General features: G+C 32.3%; 3 protein-coding genes across 4 annotated transcripts in view; 1 reads left to right on the plus strand and 2 right to left on the minus strand.

Moving 5' to 3' along the window:
• LOC136986837 (striatin-3-like) overlaps positions 1-9140 on the minus strand; it is a 65598-nt gene extending 56458 nt beyond the window's left edge. Inside the window, exon 1 of one of the 2 annotated variants that reach the window (XM_067284459.1) lies at positions 8871-9140. In XM_067284459.1, the coding sequence (XP_067140560.1) occupies positions 8871-9086 (216 nt within the window). In that variant the 5' untranslated portion in view covers positions 9087-9140. The remainder of the gene's footprint in view (positions 1-8870) is intronic. The other variant, XM_067284460.1, reaches the window with a different exon arrangement.
• Positions 9141-9153: 13 nt separating this feature from the next.
• On the plus strand, positions 9154-14690 carry LOC136986839 (AP-4 complex subunit sigma-1-like). The gene is made up of 4 exons (XM_067284461.1): positions 9154-9384; positions 13604-13690; positions 14297-14365; positions 14447-14690. The coding sequence occupies exons 1-4, from the start codon at positions 9247-9249 to the stop codon at positions 14501-14503; spliced, it is 351 nt and encodes a 116-aa protein (XP_067140562.1). The 5' UTR covers positions 9154-9246; the 3' UTR covers positions 14504-14690.
• Positions 14691-18072: 3382 nt separating this feature from the next.
• cnir (cornichon-like protein) lies at positions 18073-25191 on the minus strand. The gene is made up of 5 exons (XM_067284503.1): positions 25017-25191; positions 22127-22195; positions 21946-22058; positions 21263-21403; positions 18073-18758 (listed from the first exon to the last, which is right to left on the minus strand). Exons 1-5 carry the CDS (start codon positions 25086-25088, stop codon positions 18704-18706), a joined length of 450 nt encoding a protein of 149 aa, XP_067140604.1. The 5' UTR covers positions 25089-25191; the 3' UTR covers positions 18073-18703.
• Between the last annotated feature and the right edge of the window lie 987 nt (positions 25192-26178).

The raw sequence follows: 26178 nt of genomic DNA on the forward strand, positions 1-26178 counted from the left end.
TTTTAAACAAGATACATAGATGTACTGCCAGGTCTAATAATTTTCGTATTGTATACCGACGTAGTCCCACTGTTTTCAAACTTTTAAGAAACGATAAAAAGAAAGAGGATCGGAATTCAACAACGGGTATATATTCGGTGCCTTTACACAATCAACGTTTCAATTCCAAGCTTGTTTATGTGGGTGCAACGATGCGCAGTTTAAAACAAAGGCTCGAGAGCACAAATATACAATCAGTAAGAACCTTGACAACACTGCGCTGGCACCATACGCAAGACAGAAGGATGTTAACGTCCAATGGGATCAAGCGGCAATTATAAAAACGACGACGAATAGGCAAACGGTCAAACATCTTGAGAGATTGGAAATCTGCAAGGCGCACATGACAACTGGTCGTATAAACCATAGAGATGCGGACTCATTGTCTACCATGTGGAGATCCTTTTATATTAATTAATGTTATTAACGGACAATGCTGGTTTCGTTGGATCTTATATACAGGGTGTTTTGTTTTTGAACTGACGGTACTCAGAGACATCTGTAGAGCAATCTAACAGCCGGACTGTCGCCAAATTTGGAAGTGTGACTAAGGATGACATGGGAAAGAGATTCCGCGAAAAAAAAAGTAGTACCCAAATTTTCCGGTAGGGGTGGATTTGGCGCTGTTGTAGCAAAACAGCTAAGAATCTGCATAAAATCCAGCTGCAATTAACAAACACATGAATGAATAATCAGACAGAGGTTTCAGTGTAATAACGAAAGTTTAATTAATCAGCAAATAACCTTCTCCCTTCTTCAATGTGATCACCGTCCTGCTGGACAACTCATTGCATCCTGAACACCGTGTTCTCTATGGCCGAACGTAACATGTCCGCAGGAATGTTCATCACAGTTCGAGAAATGTTGTCCTTCAAAGTCATCAAGTTTGGGACACTAACAAGATAGACCTTGGACTTTAAGTAACCCCACAGGAAAAAGTAACATGGGGTTAGATCCGGGGAGCGAGGCGGCCCATGCAAGTGGAAAAAAGCGACTGATGACCCTTTCTTCAGTGAAGTGCTGGTAGCTTTTTTGCTACAACAGCGCCAAATCCTCCTCTACCGGCGAATTTAGATACTACTTTTTTCTTCGCGGAATCTCTTTTCCATGTCATCCTTGGTCACTCTCCCAAATTTGGCGACAGTCTGGCTGCTAGATTGCTCTACAGATGTTTCTGAGTACCGTCAGTTTAAAAAAACACCCTGTGTATATTTTTTCCGCTATTTATTTTGTTTATTTATCTATATTTTGTCCGTTTGGGCGTTTTCCGTTAATTTTCATACTTATTCCGAACACATTTTATGTTCTATATTTAATGTTCTATTTTTTTTGTAACCGAGGAAGATCGTTAAAAACGATTGAAAACGTTATTATTTTATTAAATTTTGCTGGATTGATAAAGGTGTAGTTTATTTAACTTATTCTACTTCCAGTACATAGTTTTATATACTTATAAATAACTACAGACTAATATGTAGAGCCTATATATGAAAACTGGTAAGACTGATAGCCACTTAGCCACTGATTATCCGTCCTTACATTATTATAATATATTACCGTATTTTACGGACTATAAGACACATTTTTTTCTTCGAAAAATTGCCTCCAAAATTCAGGTGCGTCTTATAATCCGTAGCGTCTTATAGTCCGTAAAATATGGTAATATAAATTAATCAGTAGAATTACCTTTGCTATCATTTAACTTAAAGATTACATTATAATTATAATCTAACTAAACATTTAAAGTTAATTATCTCTATCTCGAATGTTAAACCGAATCAAAGTTAAGTTTACTACCTAAATGTGTAAAAAGTTTTACTGATTTATAGTGACCAGTCTAAATAATAAAAGCTTTTTAAGTATTTTTAAAAAATGTTTTATTTCATTAAAAAAAAAAACATAAATTGCAGGATAGATAGATAGACAGATAACACTTTATTGCACCAAAAATACATCCGTGCTGGATCCAGCTGGAATGATTTCAATCCAGCAAAAATCCAGCTGGATTCAAAACACTGCTGGATTGCAATCCCTAGTTCCGTGTTATACGAATCTGTGTTGTATGAGTCACTTAAATACATGAGCCAATCACAGCCCAGCGCACGGGCTGTGATTGGCTCATGTATTTAAGTGACTCGTACAACACGGATTCGTATAACACGGAACGTATCTACCGTGTTATAGGGGGGTCTACTGTACTGTTACTACAAAACTGACTTAAAATAATACTAAAGAGGGATTAATCTTCTATTTTATAAAACATGGTTTTTGATTTAAATTTTTTCATTTTTGCCATGAAAATCCAAAATATTGCAAGATCGATTTGAATTTAAAAATTCAATAAAACTCTTCTTTGAAATTTTCGAAATATTTGTGAATTTTATAATTAGAAACAGTACCAAGTCAAAAGGTATTCCTGAACCAAATTTTTGCTAATTAAAACATTATATATTATAAAACATTCTTGATATGTTTTTAAAATATATAACGTGTAAATATGTACAGAGTGCAGCTGTCTTCGTAGTGTATTTTAAAACAGACATTATAAGTGAACATTGCTATTTATTTATTACACTCAGTGCCAAATAGTAGTGAAGTGAGTGGCATTTACCTATCTGGTTTTCAATACGACTCCTGGTCATCCATCAATGACTGTAAATTCTGGATTCTGAAGAATTAGGTTGAACATGATTATGAAAAACTGTTTGCATGCATTCAAATCTTAGACCTTAAGTTCACACACAACTTGCAGTTTATAAGGTATAAGTGAAGAAAGACCCTGATGCTAGATTTTCTGAATGAGCAATCTGAAATTTGCAGAGCTATAACATGTAGCCAAGCAGATCATGAGCTCTGTGTGATTGCAATAGTAATAGTTTTAATCATTGCTGGTGTCTGCACTATCCTTTCATTCTATCCTGATTTATGATTACAGATGGATGCAGTGGTCAAAAGGAATGGATCCAACTTGTAATGATGCAAGCATCTGGCATGTTTCCATGACAAACCAAGTTGAAATGTTGCCAGAATATATACTATGTAGCAACTGCACAATTGTTATTTTTATAATAAGTCATTACCATGAATGTGCTTTGTTCATGATCCACCTTTTCACATTGAATAAAGCGACAGCTCAAGGAGAACAGAGCGATACCATTAACAATTCAATAGGTATTAAACTTCGTGTCAATTAAATCAATAACTATGGTGTTAACTTTTCAGATCTCACAATTTTTAAGTCATGTGATTAGCAGTGAACCAAAATGTATCAAGAAAGTAATACCATTCTTGTATACATATGACAATGTCACATAAGTTTGCGGCATTCTATTAGCTAATAAATAAGCCATATTCAACATATTTGTCAGCACAAAGAACCAAGAATTTTACAATTATACGTACAGCAGTAACAATGATTTTCCTATTAGCATTATAAAATAATTAATTCAACCACATTTAGATAGATCCAAGGCTATATGTATGTCTTTGAAAAATAGATTACTGAAACACAGTTCTCAGTCACTGTCAAATATATAGGTACATTGTTAGCGCCAAACACTAGTGCAAGGAACTCGAGGTCGTGTGCCAGACGTTTACAGACCGTAATGCAGATTTTAGGATTAGATAAGAATAAAATAGAGAAGCTAGATAAGACGAGGATATACATGATGAAACTCACAAAACAAGAACAATTTTATTATATTAGTTGTATATTTAGATCATTAGATAAGAAAATGAAAAACATTTGAGTTTAGTTGATAAAGATATTAATGTAGTGAATACTGCTTTAGCCTACTGAAGGTTAGGTCATAGAATGGGGGTATTTTCAAAATCTACATATCTCCCAGGATATTTCAAGGCCAGGGTTTACTATCTTGCAACAGGAGATCAGTAGGTACAAATTGAAAGAAATACCTTAATTACTCATACACTTTACAAACTCTCAAAACTATTTATTGACTATTTATGGGTTACAGCTACAATAATTACTGTTTTCACAGTTAACCCAACTCAGTTATTATATTGTCATTTGTGTCTGCTATAAGAAGATCTTGACTACCATCTGGTTTAAATTCGTCACCTCTTTCCAAAAGAGAGAGGTTTGAACCAGGGTTTTCTTAATTACCCTTCAGCTGATAAGCTCTCAAACTTATGAATTTTCCCCCCATACTGAATATTCAAACATTTACAATTTTATTTCAAAAAACACTTCTTTGAAGTTTGAAATACCTTGGATGAAAGTGCTGTCTGACTCTAGACAAATTTGAAGAGATAAAAGTTTAGTTACTTCTTACTTGTCACTCTAAATTACATTACCCTATACAGTGCAGTACTTCAACACGTTTCTCATGATTTTCAACTTGGGGTTTTTTCTTTTCAACAGCACCTTTATTTCCCAAAGTTTAATCAAGGAAATACGGTAAATATATATATTTTTTCAAATTATAATTTTAAAACTTCAGTGAAGTCTTACAAGAATTGGACTGCAATTTTAGATATTGACATTAATCTGCAATGAGTGATCATAATTAAAATGTCCTATGGAGAAGTATGTAGCAGTCTAAATTCAACAAAATTTTATATGCTGATGTTTCCAGACATACAGAGGAGATTTACAAAGAAAAAACTTTAATTCCAAAACTTATTACAGAACTCGTGATGGTGCAAGTGAACAAAAAACCTCAATGCAATTTGTTAAAATGCAACTCTCAAAGCACACTTGCAGAATTGGCACCGTTTCCATGAAACAGCTTCAAAAGTAACATTCAGGCATGATCATGACTGTTGTTACTGATCTACAGTAACATGAATAATATTTCATATGCCATAGGCAATTTTATGGTCAGAAAATGACTAACATCATGCATATGCTACATACGTTTTGCCACCCAGTGCCATAAGTCCTGTAGTGGTAAATTTTGAAATTAAGTTTTTTCCCACAGAAATTTCTTCTGTATGTTGAGATATGTCAAACACAAAATATGATTGTGTTTAGGCTGTTATGTATCCCTCCAGAATGTTGAATAGGAATACTTTAATTATGATCACCTGGTATTTACTTAAAAGTTTTATTATTGTAATGTTATTGTATTTATATTGCATATTATATTCTAATATGTATTTATTACATATTTAAATATTGTGTAATTTTAAAATATCAATATTTGCTTTATGTTAACATCATAATCGACATTTGCAATTTCAAGCTGATGACGACCTAAAGTAGGTCAAAAACATTTCTGTTGTAATAAATTAATTTGGCATCTAAAGAAATCTGTTTCACTTATATAGTTTACAAATTAGTATTGGTTTTCACATAATACTCCTTATTAAAAACAAAGTAGGACTTGAATCCTGCTCCAGGCACATATGTTAAGGGATTCATTTCTTGTTTGCTTGAAGAAATAAGAAATCAATGTCTTAATATATAAGACAATGAGAAATCACTACCTTAACATTCGTGTCCAAAATGCCTCATGTCTTAGCAAACATTGCACTATATCAGCAGAATTTATTAAGGCACTGATTCCTAATTATTTATAATATTATGTTTCCTTAATTTAGTATAGGTTAAGTTATATCAACAAATTCAGATTCAAAATCTCAATGATTCAATTGTTATAAACATGATGTTGCATAATTCATTCTTATCAAGAATTTTATTAGAAATAATTGATTTTACTTAATTTTATTATTTAACTTAATGTTTTGCACAAAAATTGATATTTAATAACGTTCTTGACACAATTAAATTTGCCTATCCCTATCATAGATCCATCATTAACTTTTATATAAATAAATTAATTTTATGTAAAAATAGTCCATTCAATACAAAAGAATTGGCTGAACAATTACACATAAAAACTAATTAATTAAAGATCTAAATTTTATCATTATAAACATAACAATGACTAAGAATTCCACTTTAATGACGTAAGCAAGCTGTTTTGTTTTAGATTTGAAGTTTTTCACAATAAATCTGTAATCAAATCAAAGATAAAATATCATCGTAATTATTACAAAAACAGAAATAATACTAATAAAATTCCAAATAATCTTAGTCAAAAACATATTAAAAAAAAAAAAATCCCACATGAATGTAAACAGGATTGTTTTCGTATTATAATAAAAGTTAACAATTAAGTTATTAACTGAAAATCTAATTTCTATCTTTAAACCGAATCAGATGATTCTCTTGCTGATTTTAACATTTGTATCAAATTAATGTCATACTTATCATCACGTAAATATAAGCATTAGCAGTAAATTTAATATAATTTTAAATGGAGATTAAATAATTTCACACAAACGTAAGTGTAATTATTAGCATATTAAAGATACTTTACTTTCCAATTGAAACAATTCCCAACAGGTTTATAATCAAATCAAAGAGAGATTTTCTGTAATATATTAATATTGATCACAACAAAATATAAGCAACAGTAGCAATTCAGAATAAATTTAATCGAAAATGAAATATGTAAAGTATCCACAAGAACATAGGCAATATTTTTCTTACATCGCAGAAAAATATATTGTGTATTTTCAATTCGGACTCGAGACAAGTTTGTGATAACGTAACCAAAATAAAAAATAAAAAAGAAGCGGAATTTTGATAATTCTACATCACAAAGATATTTCAGTATTAAAAAGGAAACAGAAATTGAATTAAAATTCAGAAATATCCAAATATTATTTAGCAGAAAAGATTTGAAAAGCATTGATAGAAAATAGGCAAGATACCTAAATTTTTTTAGAAGGCATAGGGGATCTACAAGATGAGAGAAGACTGAAAGAGAAAAGATGAAAGTCTATCCAAACAAAGAAAGTAATAGAAATAGAAAGAGAAGCAGAAGATCCTACTGAAGGAACAGTCAGAAAAGATAGGTTATTGCGTAAATACAAGCATTAACAATAAGTTCAGCATGATTTTAATTAAATATTAAATAATTTCATGTCAATATAAGAATAATTTAACTCACTTTCCATCCAGATTTGCTAGGGAAAGATTAGCTCTTTAATTTGACTACAGAATCAAACCAAAGAAAGAATTTATTAATATGTTACTGATCATAACAAAATTACAAATAATGATAGCAAATTTAGCATAATTTAGTCAGAAAGTAAACATATTAAATAAAATCTAAGTGAATGTAAATGATTCTTCTTAAATTACAGAAAAAAAATTGAATGGTTCCTTTGTTTATTAATGGGTAATTCAGGCTTACATATCTAAACTAAGTCAAACCTTTAAGCCTTGGTTTAGATCATATAGTTAAATCATATAATTGATATACGATTTATATAGTTCAATCATATTCATTTATGATACGAATGAATCATATACTTAAATCGAGCCTGAATTATCTATTAATAAACAAATGATAACGTGATAACACCAAATTAATTATCAAGCTATATTATCCCAACTACAAATCTGGCATTATCATTTAACATAAAAATGAAAAATTTTTCTCAAGTTAATAATAACATCATACTAACTATTGCACAAACACAAGCATCGGCATCTAATTTAACACAATTTTAGTTAGAAATTATAAAATTTCGCATAGATACAAGGGCAGTTTTTTCAATCTCCAACAGTCCATAAAACAAAGACAAATTACCAAAAGTTAGGTACAAACATGGTTACTTTTTGACATAATCACAGTAAAGATTGAAGCATTTGTCATATCTGTGCATCCCCTTTTCATAGAATGTTGCTGCCAGGGCAACATTCTACGAAGAGGGGACGGAAAAGCCTGTCCTCAGATATGACAAATGCCTCAATCTTCACGGCGATTATGTTGAAAAGTAACCACATTTGTACCTAACTTTTGGTAATAAATTCATTTTGTTATTTACACTTGTCTTTTTTATGGACCATCAGAGGTTGAAAAAAAAAACATCCTACGTATAAGCTCAGATTCTCTGATATTAAAGACAATTCATTTTCTAACTAACTTTGTACTCAAACCCAAGAAAGTATAGTACTGACGTTAAAATTACAAACAATAGCAGCAAATTCGGCATAGATTTAGCCATAAGCTAAACACATTTAAAAAATCCAAGCAAATATAAACATAATTTTTCTTACATTAAAGGAAAGAAAGATTGAACGATTCCTTTAACAGACATAAAAACGTCGCACAGTTAAATCAAGCTCAAATTATCTATTAATACACAAGCGATAACACCAAATTAATTATCGCACCAAATTTGGCATTATCATCTTTGACATAAAAACATTTATGATAAAAAATGAAAAGTTTTCCTCAAGTTAGTATTAACATGATACTAACAACTACATAAACACAAGCACCAGTAGCAATTTAACATAGAAATTATTTAATTTCATGTAAATATATATAAGCTTAGATTCCTTCATTCTAACAGATTTGTAATCAAACCCAAGAAAGAATTCCCGTAAGAATGTAACGTTGAAATTACAAACGACAGCAGCAAATTCGGCATAGATTTAGCCATAAATGAAACACATTGAAAAAAATCTATGTGAATGTAAACATAAGAAAAAGCAAAGAGTGAGAAGGATGCATTAAGAATCGACACATTTATACAAAGCACCGCACTGTTAATTCCAATGCACTATTTTAAATACGCCAGCTAACGACTCCCGATCGTCAGAAAAGATCTAAAATTGTCTTCTGAGCCGCCATTTTGTTTCAAAGATGGCCGCCGCTGTTATAACTCTATACGACTTGCTGCCATTTAAAACGCGATTTCTAGGCCCGTGCCTTTGACTAATAGAAAATCCGACTGATCTATCTTAATATTTACACTTTTCTCCGGCGAAAAATCCCGTAAATTACCTGTAATTCCGCTCTCTCCACTTCCCATTGAGCTCTTTCCATTTCGAATCTCGTCCATTCGTGCTGAATGAAGTGAAGTATCCCGGGTATAGAATAATGCGGTCTTTGATCGTCTTGATTTTGTTTACCACTAACGTTAATACTATTCGTCGGCGGAGACGGAGCACCGAGTTGTTCCGCGTGATTTTGTGATGTTGGATTGTCTTCCATCATCATTGCATCGTCGCCATTAACCAAACACGATTCCCCCCTTTAATGGAACCCTGGGAGTGACGTCAGTGGAAGGCCAAGTGTTGCCAGCTAAGTGAAATGGAGCATTTTCTTCGTCACGTGTTACTCGTCGATATCCTATTTTAATTGAAATTTGTCTTTAAATATGATCAATTTCCTGTATATAGTCAGTACCAGAGAGAATCTGTGCAGCTCTTATTACTTCCAGTATGTAGATAAAAGTGATAGAGCTGCATTAGAGTCTGATGTGGTCAAAAAGTGTGTTTCTGCTAGAGACTCTAAGGTGATTTTTTTTCAGTTTTTTTAAAAATATTATATCATCTAGTAAGAAATATTTACATTCTACAACTGAAAAAAGATGTAAGCTCTAACTTTTACAGGATTTCAATTGTAAACAATTATGTTCTTCATTTTTAAATCACCTTAATTAATTAGCATTGAGTATTGTTGGATATGAAGTTTATTTATTATATTCAAATAAGTAGAAAAAACTTCTCTGCAAGCTGGACCGTTCAGTAACACAAGATACGTGACGAATGACCCGAGTCCTTTCGGTTGCGATGTTTTAACAAAATCGGTCGAAAACGTTCGTATTTCGTTAAAACGGGTGCGTATACTTTTTGTTCGGGACGGCTCGATCTGTAAGGTTGGATTGCTCTTTGCTGCGTGATAGAGATCGCTTCTGTCGCATGCATTAGTCTGTGGAAAGTGTACGGGTAGGATCGAATCATATTGAATTGTTCACAAAATGGGAAAGTGCATGCTCTTCGTTCGTGTCGTACGGTCTCGCAAAATTGTCTCTTGAAACTTTTTTTCCATCTTGGTTTGTTGGATATATTAATAATGATATTTTTACTTAGCATTTATAAGTTTTTTAAATACTCTTCGTTATCGACAGTTAAACATATTTCTTTGCTGCCAGCTACAAGTTTGACTTTAACCGTGGAGGTCGCCGTCTTTAATCTTCTTTATCCAATCCAGATGATCCCATTATGGGTCAGGCAGGCTCACGTCGGATGTAATCGTGATCAATAAAGCCTACAATGTGTTATTGGCTCGTGTTTGCTAATCAATCAGTCAAAAGCTGGTGATTTCTTACCCAATCAATGTAGAATTGGATATTCAGAACAAAACCTCGGCTTTAATATTCTTATATTCATATACCATAAACCAATTTGCTGACTATAGGAAATACTGCTTTAATACTCTATATATAGAGTATTAAAGCAGATATTATATTGAAAATCATCATCATTTTGATTATTAGGAATCCAGAAGCTTAAAACAGGTCAATTGTATAAAGTCAGAATTCAAACAATAATTTGTTAAAAATTTATATAGATGGTTAAAGTATTTAGTGCCAGTTTATCACACTGGGAGACCTAGGATTGAATCTGGGTGGACATGGTCTGTGTCAAGTCTCATCCTCACCACCCAGTTCCCTCGTTGTGTGTGTGGCATACTCCTTCTTAGATGGGTATGGAAAAAGTCCTTAGTTCCACAAAGTAGAGTGAAAAACAATTTGTATAATTCAATTAAAATAAAAGTGTGGTGTCAGTTTTAGAATATGAACAAAAGAACAGTAATTATTTATTGTGACAAACACATGGTAAATTGGATGAAAAGTATAAATATCACTCATAAAACCAAAAATCCGGCTTGTAGATTAAAAATAGTGAAAGGAAAACAAATGTCTTCAATTGTCTTGAGCAACCGTCTTCAGGGTAAAAGAACGAATTTGGAAAGCAAACAAGAAATGGAATGTTATAATTTAAAATATGACAAGAAAGATGTCTGATTGGCAGTCGACGGTCTTATGATTTCACTGGAAATAAAAAGAATATTAAATTTTGGAGGATGTTATTTGAAATTTAAAATTATTTTTACATTCCAGTGAAACCGCATGACTGTTGACTGCTAATCAGGTGTTGTACTTTCCATATTTTAAATTATATTATTTCATTCTCATTCACTTTCCAAATTTGTTCTTTTAACCTGAAGACATTTATTTTCCTTTCACTTTTTTTTGATCTATGAGCTGAATTTTTGGTTTTATGAGTGATATTTATACTCACTGTGACATCATCACAATGCTGGACTGCAGTTTTTAATCATATTTTAATTCTAAAATAAGCTTTATGTATCCAATCTTGATTTTCATCTAACTCCATTCTTGAAATTAATGACAGATTTATTTTTATATATAGGACATTAATGCTGTTAAATTTTGGTGGTTAAAGGTCAAGATGGTGAAGATAGAGCAGAGGTCGTGCGTCCTATCTCGAGATGGGTCAGACAATGAGAATTTTTATTTGTTATTGTCATTTGTCATTTCACATTTTCTAGTTTTGAAGATGTGTAGATGTTTCGTTGTGATTTTATTACCAGTTTATGAGGTTACGATCAGATGGCGAAGAACAGGACGTAACATAGCCGGGTGATACTTTCCGTGCGCTCTGGTCTGCCAACAAAAGAGCAGCACTCAAAGGACTGAAAGGAATTGATGGAAAGTAATAAAAGTTCTGTGGACCAACAGCTTGGTTAAATGCCAGGCAAATCTCCCTCTTCGTAAGGGAGAAGGAGGGGTCTCCTCTGTCTGTAAAGCATGAGCATTACTCTGTTCTAGGTATAATAGCAAAGTACCAATTACTTGCACTAAAACTGTATTGTAAGGGGAACACAGAATGATGAGGGCATCGATGGCTGTCAGCCTTAAAGATTTACTTGTGCTTGAGCCTGTTTGCTTCTCAATTTGACTTTTTATGTTCAGTATTAACCACAACACAAATTGGTCATATTTGTAACAAATAACACAAAAACACTAACGAAACCAGTTAAAAAACAAATTTTTTTATGACACTGATGTTTTCATTTGTCTACGCTGAACATCATCAGGTTTTTCCGAATACAAACCGACAGAACATATTTTTTAAATAAATCAAAATTCAAAAACAGACGTGTGCAAAGATATCAAAAGACCTGCCAAGCTGTCATTCTCTTTGAAATTAATTGCTTTGCCATTCTTTATTGCCTTGTATATCTCAAAGGCCTCGAGATGTTTCAATCGCGCTTTGTCCGCCATGTGATGTAATATACTTTCGTCACAAAAGTCATCTTGAACTCCATCCTCCTCCACACATGCAGCTAGTGCTGTATTGGCCATCATCTTTTTGATATTATATTGGTGTTATTTATTTCACATTGCTAGATCCCTAGCCGCGACACCAATATAAATAAGTGATCTGTCCACCTCTTACTCTTGCGATGGGATGGAATCAACACCTGACTGGAACTTATTGTCAACCCTGTCTTTATTATTTATTTTATAGCTCTGTTCAGTGAAACCATTCATTTTGCTATATAAACCCGAGTAAATAATAAAAATAAGCAAAAATTGGGCTTGTGTCAAGTGCTGAACAACTATCACCAATCATTGCATATATAGAATCACTGTGTGGTGTCGTGCATCACGAGTTCCTTCCGACTGGCCAAACTGTCAACAAAGAATATTATTTTAGTACTTTGCGTCTTTTGTGCAAAGTAATTCTTAGAAAATGGCCTGATTAATGGTGAAAAAACTCATAGATTTTGCACCATGATAATGCACCTGCTTACAATGCTCTTTTCGTTTGTGAATTTTTGGCCGAAACATCAATAAATACAGTTCCGCAAGAACCGTATTCGCCCGATGTAGCACCGTGTGACTTTTCTTGATTCCTTGACTAAAATTACCATTTTGTCGTCGCCATTTTGAGTCAATCAATGCCGTATAACAAAATTTGCTGCAAATATCTGAAGGGGTTTCACAAAAACAACTTTAAAGCAATTTTTGAGGAATAGAAAGAATGTTGCATTGCAGTGGGAGGGGATTACTTTGAAAGGGGACGAAATAAATCTTGCATTTTATTGAACCATTTCCAATACTTTTTGATCTCTGGAATATTTTATAGGATGTCAAAAAAGTTGCCAAATATACTGTATTGATATTTTGAATAATTGCGAATGATCTCGTATAATTCTTTCATACAAAAGAACATTTATAAGCGGTTATTTTATTATTATTTTTCCCTCCAAAAATTTGGGCCTAAAAATAAAACCTTGCACAGATAAAAAGATAATTATGACACTGTCTACAATTAGTATTTTGACTTTTAGAATTAAGACAGAGATAATTTGATCGTAAATATGCATCTGTTAACTTTTATTGTGTACAGTGCCGTAACTAGGGTGGTGTCCAGGCACAGGGCGCAGACCCGGGGGGCGTAGAAATGACCTGGACCAAGTTTTGGGGCATAGTTACAGAAGCTCGCACCGGGCGCATAAAAGGCTAGTTACGGCGCTGATTGTGTATTGTTTATGTAATTCTTATTGATTTGAATTATGAAATGAGAGAATGTTCAATTAAACAGCAAATATGTTTTATACTTTTAATTTTAATTTTAGGAGAAAAAACAATAAATTATCATCAAAGTTTTAATGTTTATTAATACTTTATCTTTCAGTGTTCGTTTCTCGAATACAAGGAATATAAAATTATCCATCGTCAATATAACACTCTTCTCTTCATTGTTGGAACGGATGAAGAGGAGGTTAGTATAATTTTTGTATATTTTTTAAAAAATACTTAAAGTGTTAGCTCTTTTCACCCAGTAGGCACTAGGTGGACCCTTTTTTCCTATACCCGCCGTGTGTTTGGCCGGGTCCGCAGTGGAGGCAACCGAGCAGTGATGCAGAAGCTCAATGCTTTGTTTATTCATTTAGTTAAGTTATGGCAACGCAACACTTGAGCGATCTGCCTTCCGGGAGCTCTTTTTATGGGTAACTGGCCCATATTCGGGCGTTACAGACATGGAGAAAACCTGGGAGGCGCAAACCCACAACTAAACTCCCGGTGTTTGGGGAATGGAACCGCTTGGCCACCGGTGGGCCAGAGAGGCTCGATGCATCCAGTGTAAACTGACCACAAAAAATTCCCGAGACGTTGCTTGCCAGATTTGATCTTGGACCCCTAGATCAGTAGGCCGATACTTTAACCATCCAGACCATCTGGCCATCATAAGTTATTACTACATTTTTATCATATTTACCTTATACTTTTTATTTAAACTTGTAATCTATATAAAGCTGAGCAATCTATTATTAGATAAATTAATTTAAACTTAATTAAATGTACTTATTTTTTAATCTTTCTTCAGAATGAACTTGCTATTTATGAATTCATCCAGTTATTCGTCGAAGCTTTGGATAAATATTTCAATACCGTGGTACGTATTCTATCAGTTATAAGAACTTTGTTTTTGTATTTCAAATACGTACTCTTAATTTTTATTATTTTTTTTTTACAGAATGAACAACACGTATCCTTTTTTAAAAAAGAAAAATTCGTCGACGTAAAAAACTGACGAATCTTTTATAAAATTCCTTAATTTTATATCAGCTACATGAGCATCAAGATACGGTTCGTATAATTCTTCAAGGGATGATCGTGAATGGCTATTTAGTAGAAACTAATTTTAATAAAATATTCTCACTCTTGCATATGGTGGAGAGACACGGGAGCGCGAAAAAGTAATAAAAGTATTTTCGAAATCTCGGACTCTTTGTTACATAAATTGATTGCGCTATAACCAAAGCCCGAAACAATTTCCTGATTACTTTTGGGTTTTATTAATGCTAATTAAATTTTGCCTAAAAGTGAGCACAATAGCCTATGTTGTATGCCCTTCGGAACTTAGCCATAAAGTTGCTATCGAGAACAAATCATACAGGAACACTCCTTTTGATGTAGATTTATTTTCTATAATTTAGAACGGATATGCATTTCGAGCTCTGTGCCCCTCTTCGGTCCTTATTTTATTATGCGTATCGGTAAAAATTAAATAAAAATTATAGCGACAGCTGGAATAACGAATAACTAATTATTAAAACCATGGGGTAAAATAAGTAAAACTGTAGAAATAAAATTATTTTTGTTTTAATCACTAGTTATTCCAGCTGTTGCTATAATTATTTTTCGTGTTTACCGATACACACAATAAAATAAGGACCGAAGAGGGGCACAGAGCCCGAAATGCATATCCGTTCTAAATTATAGAAAATAAATCTACATCAAAAGGAGTGTTCTTGTATGATCTGTTCTCAATAGCAACTTTATGCTAAGTTCCTAAGGACATACAACTAATTGAGAGAACAGCAAGCAATCAAGTACAATAGCCTATCTTTAGACCAAATTTTGTAACTAACAGATAATTATTTGCTTTAATAAAGTTTAAAAAATCAAAATAGAACTTAAAAATTGGTCCTAGCATTTTCAGGTTCGTCGAGCGGAGCCCTGCATGAGTCGGAAAGTGTCTCGTCTGTGATCGAAGTTCAAAGCAACTGCACGATCACCAAACATATTTTGTAAATAGGCACAACTTGGCAAAGCTGATGTCAGGACAAAGCCAGAATTTTGAAATTTGATCTATAGACAAATATTTGAGGTCAAAGTTTGCCACGTAAAGTCTACGAGTCTATTGCCGTGTCGTGTTACACGTCGATCGAATTTCTTATTCCGGTCAAATGGATCAATCTCTACAATTTTTTATTTTACATTTAGATCAGTTTTAAACACATTCTTTTGCTATAGAGCTGTTTCATTTTCCTAGAAAATACGAAGCAATATTTTAAGCATTCCCGACAATAGATGCAGGTCCGTACTAGAATTTTTTTAAAACTTCCTTATACAATCTTCTTTTTACGGAGTCTTATTTATGTTAATAATTAAATTAGCCATAACACTAGAAGTGTCTTACTGTCAATTTGACTGGAACAAGATTTTATAAGCTTAAAAATTTTAATGCTTCCTTACACATAATTGTGCCTTCATGACTGTTTTTTTACCTAGAATCAATAATTAACAATTACAGTGGACCTTCATTATAGCACTGCTCACTATACCGCGCACTCGGTTATAGCGCGGGCGATAAGCTCAAACACGTTTATACAGGTCCGCTGTATTATACATTTTATTAATATTAGTTATTGTGACTATAATCTATTAATAGGACTTATTCAACACCTAAAGCACAGTATACAGCTATATAAAGGGAAAATTCATGATTACAACTATAAACTAAATAATTTTTGTTTGTTTTATATAAAGCTCTGCTTTGTCAGTTACTTAAAATAATAATAAATGTGCAATATATGACTGACACTTTTTTTGGACACAAATAAATGGGACATTTTTACACCAGTCGTGTTGACTGGCAATAGTACTGTTAGGTAAACAATTTTGTGACATTTGTAGTGTTAAATATAGCCTGAAAATGACACTGCACGTTAACTTGTTGAAAATAATTTACTGATGTGTAATGACTTCAGATATTGTTACCATTAAATGGCTGATATGCTTTAATATGATTACTGGTTATAAAAATGCTTATTTACCAAGCTTCGTCAGCTTCAATGTGCACCCGATAAGAAGCAGTCATTAGCGAGGTTGAGGCCGAAGTTTTAAACGCAAAAACGTGTACGTCGGACATTCGGCGCCACTTTCCTGTAAGCCTAGAAGTTTGACAATGGCGTTCCACCGACTTTCCAAACACCATTGTCAAACTTCTAGGCTTACAGGAAAGCAGCGCTCAACGTCCAACTTACACGTTTTTGCATTTAAAACTTTGGCTTCAACCTTGCTATTAGCAATCTAAATGTTAAGTGCTTTAAACATTAATAATTTTAATTGTTGGTATTTCTTCAATATGTTAACTGTTGTTAAAGATGGTTGAGGACAATCAGTACCAGACAAATTACATAATAAGTAATAAAAGTTGTAGAAGAATTAATTATTTTAACATGTCCACTTAATCAGTCAATAAAACTAGAATTTCTGTCAAATGTCTTGTTCACTTACCCTGTTTAATGTTACCACTATCCATTTCAGCAAGTCCAATAAGCAAATTCTATTGCATGTACAGGACCTACAGATTATGTTGTAAAATAGTACATTTGATAAATATGCAGTTGCCAAAACAAAGGTTTCACGAATAAGAAGGGATTAGAGACAGGGTAGTCAAGAGGGAAAGCTAGGGAAGTTTTCCTTGGGCCCATAGTGATTCCCACCACTATAAACTTAATTTTATTTTCTGTTAGTAAAAACCTCTGTACAGTAAAACCTTTAAAGGTTTCTTTATTAATAAAAAGCAATCTTAATTGCTCAAAAGGAACCTGCTCTATCTCCAGATCTTAAATAAGCTCTTGACGGCTCTGAACGGAAAGAAGGATAACCACAACATCAAATATACATTGTATAATAAAAAAATTTAATTTTACATCAAAAATACAATAGTAATAAATGAAAAATTTTTGCAAACCATAAGAAATGAAAACTTGAAACTGTTTCAAACTGGCCGAAAAGCACCACGACTCGTTAAAGAAGCTAAAAATTGACGACTGGCTCATCTCTGAATCTTCCAAGTTTGAATTTATAGAACACAAAACAAAATTCAAAGATACATTCGGCGATTAGATCAACGTACGCATTCGGAAACAATAGATTAAAAGAACGACAATATTTTTGGCATTTAATCTGTTTGTGTGTAAAAACACTTGTCGTCGTCTTGTTTCTTCTTTCAATAATTGTCCCCTAAGGTCTCGATAGCAAGTGATTAATGGATAAATTGAGATCGTCCTGTAATCTCGACCACACTATTTTAGTGTTTGTATTAATTGTATAAATTTATCTTTTTGCTTTTCAAATTATAAAAAAAGCAAGTGATAAAAATGATCGTAAAAAATGAGAAATCATAAAATATTGCACAGACCAAACTTTTAGAAGTCATAAAAAACATTCGCAGAGAAGATAAAATAAAAATGATTTTTTTCCTGCGACCGGCTTCGTGTTTTAGTTGTAAATATTTTATTTCGGAAAGTATAGATGCAGGGAATTGTTTGCTTTATAAACTTTAATTATAGAGGCAGAATGCACATAAATCTATGGAAAACTTTTAATATTTTGACAAACCTTAGCTGCACTTGAGCAAAATATAGTCATTTGACAATTTGTACAATATGGACTGACAAAACATTGTAATACACTTTAAATTTTGTCCTTTTGTCGAGATGTTTATCGTGCAAATTTTATTTGATATGTTAAGGCACTTAACATACTGTTTTGTGAAGAAATCTTTTCTTTGAATTTAACAAAAATGCCGTTCGAACTTTAAAGTACTGTATATTTTGTTAGTATGACATTTTTCTTCTCTATAAGCTGTCGGTTGTCTAGTTAACATCATTACAACAAATCACACACTTCACAAATATTTATGCTGTGAGGCAAACACAACAAAGTATATCAATTACAAATATTTATCTGCCGTTAAGAAACGGTAAATTATTAGATATTAATGACGACGAACGCACGGAAACTGATATGCGAATACCGATACATAATATTTACTTTTATATGTAAAAATTAAGTTATTTTATTATTCATACGTACACTAATTGGCACAAAACTTTGGGAAGTAAAAATAGCTGATTCGTTTTACGATACATAGAAAAGTCTTCGATCGAATGCACGTACGTGAGGATACAAAGAGAAAGTTGGACCAAATTTTGATTTAGAGTTCGGTCGCGGCGTTTCCGGGAGATTTCGTCAGCAATGCGATGATCATACTGAAAGATAAAAGACGACGAGTTATTTCATAATTTGATTACTCGATTAATAACAGTATAGAAGTTAATCGATTTAACAATGCGCAATATTAAATTAGTTTAAGTTATTAATAGTAAAATGCATTCTTTAGAGAGAAATTTTTATCGGTGTCGATTGACGTTAAATTTTAGAAACGCCGAATTATGTATGCACTTCATTTTGGCGATAATGTGATATTAAAAGCCGTCATTTTATTTTAATTTTCGCCAAAAATTTTTTAGATTTTAACGATTCGACACGGTATTGATCATTTAAGGCAATCAAAGGAAACTTTATCGTCAATGGAACGTTTCGGTTTTTCTGCAACCGTCACTAGCTTTATTGTCATTTAAATTACTTTTTGAAATAATTTAAAAGATATGACGATTGTAGTAAATATAACAGATTTCCTTAAGCGACAATGCAATTTTCAGCCATACAGGCAGCTGTTGCTGTTACAATCTTCGTGCCGAATCGGTGGTCACGGTATGTAATCGTAACATAGTTACAAACTGACCAGTAAAATTCTAGTAACGGTCGATAGTATAGGTTACAATAAAATGTCGCAAGATTTAAAAAATTAAACCGTCCTTTACATCTTTTGACAAAAAGAGAAAAGCTCTAATTTTAATGAAGAAATTTCACAAGAATTTTTGATTTCGATCAATTCTATTAAGCGTGATTCCAACTCGGTCTTCCAATTTGCTATCACTTTAAATATTCAGGATGATGAAACACGCAGATATTTAAAACAAAGTCCCAAGGATAAATTTGTTGATTTAATCACCAACAAATTTATCCTCGGGACTTTGGGAATTTTTAATATCGTGTTGTTGACGTCAGATCCTTCGAGGAAAGGTTGGCATCAATTGTATATTGTATGTATTTTCTAATGTCATTTTGTCAGTTAAGTTGTTAATGGTAATAGTCAACATAGTCACAGTTGCCTGCAGAGCTAAAAACTGCAAAGTGTGATTACCACTTTACAACCCCTTGTTTTTGTGACTGGTATGAAAGTTTTATTACAACAGTGAAATGCTATGTTTAAGTGGGGTATTTTTGTTGATCGCCTATGCACGGTATTGTACAAGTGTCCATTTAAACATCTATCCGGAGACAAAGGAGACCTTTCCAGCACTGCACAAGTGATACCACGTATATCAAACAATGACATGTTAGAAATTAATTTCTTTGATATTTGTATAACTTATAAAAACAATTAAACATTATATATTTCATAATTATAAATGAAACTTACAGACAGTTAAAGGCACACTTTAATACAGATATTCAAGTGCTTTCTGATTGAGCAATAGTTATATAAAAACACAGTTGCAGAGGAGTTGCTTTAGAAACACAAAATAAAATTTGCGTGTGAAATTTTTACATGAAATTGTGTTAAAATTACGTGAAATGATAAGAAAATATTAAAAATATATAAAGGTTTTTTAAATTTGTAATGATTATTAGAACTAAAAATATTTGAACTACTTTTAAATCAATCATTTCCAGGCTAACAGATGATAATCCAAGTCTTTGCATTTAAACTAAATTTTCGTTACTACATTAATGGGGTTATCTTTGAAGTCAACTTGGATTTAGCAGAGAAACTTAGGCTTGTTTTACGAGTTTAAATTGATTCGGCAATTAAATTAAGCCCAAATCTGCAAGCGCAAAATACTAAAAATGTGCATAAATTTGCATTCGAATTCAAATTCTATAACAATGTTCAAGTATCCTGTTAAAAATGTTGATTTAGTTATGACTTTCAAGAGTTTGAACATTATCCTAATCAATTCAAAAACACCGAAAAATGGATTTTTCAAGCAAGGTGTCTTAATATTTACCGTGCAATGAGAAATTTGTTATATGTATGGCATTGCATATGAGACCCATAAGTTGTACGTCCTACACTTTTTCCCCTTTGTGGTAGATGTCATTATGGCTTGCTCGCAGATTGTTCTAGTTTTTGGAAGATTTCTTTGCCAATCACAATAATTGGCAAAGAAATCTTCCAAAAACTAGAACTCTCCCACAGAATCTGACCTACTATGTTTCTGGATCTCACTCCCCAGATTTTTGGGCCTCTGAGAGACATTTCCAGCATTTGCTTTGGGAGAAAAAGCAATACTGCACGTAAAACTTCACTTTATTAAAATCTTACTTAAACTTTTTCCACTGCACAATAACTTTTTGGATTCCCTGTACCTTTATCTCCACTAGTCTATTAGAACTAGTCTTCCTGGTGAAAATTTGGTTACATTTTTCCTATTCATCTCTTAGGCAACCGTGTTCTTTTAACAAATGTTTCAGACATGAGCACTGCTCACTTGTAAATGTATCAAATATATTTTAAATTCCCTTGTTACTTGTATAAATTTACTTTAATGAAATCGCTTGGTTATTTAATTATATAATGAAATAGTAATATATTTGATAAAATTTCTTCGCTATTATTTTATATTAAATAAATAAATAAAATTACCAGTAAAGATAAATAAAAAAGAAGATCAAATAAAATGCTAGTCGTATCATGGAATCTCTCAAATGTTTCCTTAAATTTCCACGATTATGGATCTCCGTCGGATCGTATACTCCGAAATTTCCCGAAGGTATGGTGAGAATTCTGAAATTACGAAGCATTAAATACAAAGTCTTTCAATAAGAATGCTACCATTTTTAATTATTGTAATTATGTTAATTATTACCCAAGAATGTTGTAATATACATTAAAATGTTGGAAAACTGTCCCGAGTTTTGCATTTGCCTATTACATTTTCTTAATGTGCGCATCTTGTGTCAAACAGTACACATCCAACTAATACTCAAATTCTTTCTACGTTTGCTACGGCTTATCCGTCACCACTCCTCCCACATCAGACAGTTCTACAGTTCGTGTAGCTTTCTCGTGATTCTGGCTTTGCAAATAGCAGAACACAAAGATCTTTCTTGCAGTGTCGACACTTTTGTTTGCGGCATTTCCTAAAAGTATCAGATAACATGTTTGAATACAGATGGGAGACAAAACTTGGACAATTACTCTATCAATTGACGTACGTCGCCGTAGTTCTCAGATAATCGTTAACATAATTACAATGATTTTAAAGTGGTGGCATATAAATTATGTAGTATTATATATTAAAGTATTTATAAACATAACTTACTTACTTGTAAATTTGCCAGGATGTCATAGGAATATTTAAAAGAAAAAGGAACCAATGAAAAGTGATTAGTAGTAAAACAGAAATAATTCCTTGTGCTATTGTTTCTGGTATGACCCACTGAAATACGTTCATATAGTGTTAATACCGACGAAGATCTCATCTGATTTGATTTTGTTTTCACTTACCTTATTTAATTTTGAACAACATTGCTGAGCATTTAAATAATCACATTCCAAATCTGAAAGAGCAATTACCTGAATATTTAATTAAGGAATGAAATTTTCGTATAAGTTAACGATAAATACGTAAAATTTTACACTGTACATAACATTTCAGTAAATTCTGAATTGTGAAATTTTAAGAGCAAAAGGTTTACTTTTGCTCTTAAAAACACTCTCTCGAGAAATCTGGACAAGTTAAACCTAACATTCACAATTATTCCCTCCATATAGGCACTAACAGTCTATGTTCTGATATATCTACTTTATCATCCAGCTCTATCTCTATATAAATCCCAAATGCATCTCGATGATCTCACTGTCGGTATACGAATTTTAAACACTGTTCTTTTAATACAATATAGTGGATAGATTTAATTTTGATATCATTTCAATCATTTAATTATTATGACACGTTGCACTGTTACTATTATTTTCAGATGCGTAGTTATTCTAACATTCTATTTTATATAATAAGAATTTGTTATAGTTATATCGGTCCAGAAAAACACATTGCCTTGCATTCAAAGTAGCTATATTTTCTCTTCTACGCTTACAAAATGGTACCAAATCTTACAGAATTCCAAGAAGGATAATTGCAATTTTCTATTACTAACAAGCAAAACTCTAATAGAAATAATTTTCTTCCAACATCTCAATCGATGTTGAATGTGGAGAACTTCAATAAAGTCCAGTGGGCCAAAATGAGTTAAAGCAACTCATCTTTACCTCCTCGTGGAGCTCTCTGAAATCTCGTACTTAAATAGTGGTACACCTGGAGACCAAACTTAATGAATTACTATACAAAACCTGATCAAGATAGAAGACGTTTTACCTCTTCTCTTTCCCACTTTTTGCAACATATAAACAAGCATTTAACCCTTATTTACTGTTTTTTTTTTTAAATGTGAAAGAATATTTTAAATTTTGAAATGCAAACGACAGGCAAATACAGGATTATCTTTGCTTTCTTTGAACTGTTAAGCAATATCAACAGTTGTCATTCTCATAGAGTTTCCGATGTTTAATGAAAAAGAAAGATTGTCTAGCAAAACAGGAGAAAACGCTACTAAAATTTCAATGAAAATGCTTTATAGGAGTTAATACAATTGATGTAGCAAACACGAAACATGCTGTACTTCAAGTGCTTTTGTTAAAACTTCATCATTTGAAAGATGGCTTCTATAATTGAATATGATTGCATTAAAATAAATTTATATGCAATTGGAGATGGAACAATGTGAAAATTATGGATTCATTATAAAGATCTGTGCATCAATTTAATAATAATAATATTTAACCAAAATCTTAATCTACGTTATAACTTTTGCAGATTTATTTCATTCTAGCAATCTTTATTGTTTATCATCTTTAAATTTATATTAAATTTTAAATATTTGCAATAAAAATCATGTTTAAATTTATAATGAAATGCTTCTATGTTGCGTAAACACTTCACATAGGAAAAGATAGTAACCATGTTTTCAAGATAAGCATTACTAATTTAATCTTCCAATGATATATACCAGTAATTAGAATAATTATGTGGAATGCTCTTAATAGAAAGCTCATACTTTTATAAGATTGGATCAATAAATAACCTGTTGTTGTTTTTGGCTGGTTATTTATTGATCCATCCTTATACTTTCAAAATTAATATACTATAGAGAAAATTATAATATAATATTATAGACAATTTAAAAATTCCTCTCTTCCATTAACACCCTACTCTGTAAATAAATATAGTTTGTGCTATACCCTTACAAAACATTCTGCTCGTAATCCAGGATTAAGTGTAAGTCAGAAATTAAAATTTCTTAAAAATAAAACTCTAATTAACCATTAATTCTCTCTCGATTCCGAGTCGAGATAACCGATATCAACAATTTGCGCAACCATTCCGACCAAAAAGTAATACTTTCGTACAACTTATCCTCTTTTTACGTAAAGGATATTTAACAGCGTTCTTATAAGACGGCAAGCAAACTTTCACGGATTATACATCAATCCGTACAAAAAAAATATTTTGAAAGGTGTAATTTAATATACCATAAAAATCCACGTTTACAACTAACACAGATTATTCATTCGTATTATTTTGGGTACGACAGCTACTAGCGAATACATAATAATAGAGTGGCCGTTTCTTGTTTTTGGGTTTACGACTGCTTTAACTTGTTTACAGAAGATAGAATTGCTCAACTCCAACGGTCAAAGATCAAAAAATAGTTATCGAGGACTGTTTCTAACCATGGAGTAAGTATAAATGGAATGGCAGTGAGGTTCAACTGCTGTGAGCTATCCTTGCGGTTGGGGCGTACACGCCAACCGATCAATGCATCGCTTATTGTGACGGGTTAGATGTTTTTTGCACACCAACCAATGCATCGCACATTAAAATTAATCATCACCCCAGCTGCTAGGGTCGCTCTGGCACAGCGAACAAGTTTTAAAGCACAGAGAGTATAGAAACCGTCCGCTCCATGCATACTTACTCCACGTTTCTAACTGTCAAAACGGATGAAAGTATCCAGTAAACAAAGCTAGAGGATGAGAATACAAACAAAAGTTATCTGCATGCTTTTTCATTCTCCATACAACTAACATGCATAGACACTTGTACATTAAACTCAATATTTATCAGTAAAAACCCTATTAAATTTCAGTTGCTGAATACTAATTAACACCACACATTAGTTGCTAATGCTTCACTTATGCTTGATTTCCTAGTAAACAGGCTAGTGAATGAGTAACATGGGTATATTTTATGACGTTTCGATATAAATTAGCATATAAAATTGTATTAGATAACTGTCATAGCATTGAAAAACTTGAGTGACTTCACGGCAAAGGATACAACATAAACAGTCAATAATAATAAAGCTCCAGTATCAAAAACAGAAAACACGAACAGAAGCACATCACCCATGTTTATACAAATTAATCAATTATATAATCAATTTCAAAGTTATCAACTTTTAAAACTTTAACACCGGGTGTCACTTCACTTTCGGTGGTTCTCCTCTATGAATTTTTACTCCGTAAACAAAAAAAATTTTTTTAAATGTGTTAAGGAATATAAATAACGATAATATTTTACTTTATACTTATAATTTTTGTGTTCTTTTAATTATTAGAATATTATTTTTATATAAAATTTTAAATCTAATGGCTAAATTTATTTAATTGATATTCTAAATAAACCTAATCTGAAACGGCGGTGAGAGTATGGTGATTTTTAAATGAAAGAAAAGCTTGAATATTTATATTTGTTACATTTTTCTTCTTTTTTTTTTATATGTGATGTTATGATTTGAAATTTTTCAAACAGTCGGTATATATCAACGTGAGCATTCTCATACTAAAGTTTCCCATCTTTGGTGCCATGCTTCTGCGTTGTTTTGGGTACGCGGAAGTCGTACGCTCATATACAGATCACAAATTTTTCCTTGGTAATTGAGGTTTAAGGCGTTTCGGGATTTCAACATTTTCATTTGAAGTGCAGTACGTAAAATACGTATAATTTATGGTGGCAGACATTTTAACTTCTGTCTTTAGCGCTTGCGAACCTCGATATATTAGCGCTACTTACTTAAAGCGAAATAGCCATGATGGAATGCGCCCATATACACAAAGACAGGAAATAGTAGAATTACTTAGAAAAGAGGAGAATTTAAGAAAAGAGAAGAAAAGAAAAATGATTTGTCCCAACTGCAAGATGATATCTGGCATCAATAAAGATATTAACAACATTTGGATCATTACTTCCATAACGATAATAACTAAAAGCTTTTATGTATCAATAAATTTTTAATAATATTTATGATTAGCCAAACGGACTTACGACCCGAAAAAATAATATAAAATATATTAAAGTTATTTAAAAACTGAAAATTTCATTAAGAACGGCTGAACGGTCGAGGAGATTCAAGCATTCTGGGATTCCGAAATCGAATCCTGGCCAACAACTCCCCAAAAATTTTTCATGGGAGGTCGGACCCGGATATGCCAATCTCCAT

The sequence above is a fragment of the Centruroides vittatus genome, unplaced genomic scaffold (genome assembly GCF_030686945.1).
Source record: "Centruroides vittatus isolate TY-2023 unplaced genomic scaffold, ASM3068694v2 scaffold_1209, whole genome shotgun sequence".
NCBI lineage: Eukaryota > Metazoa > Arthropoda > Arachnida > Scorpiones > Buthidae > Centruroides > Centruroides vittatus.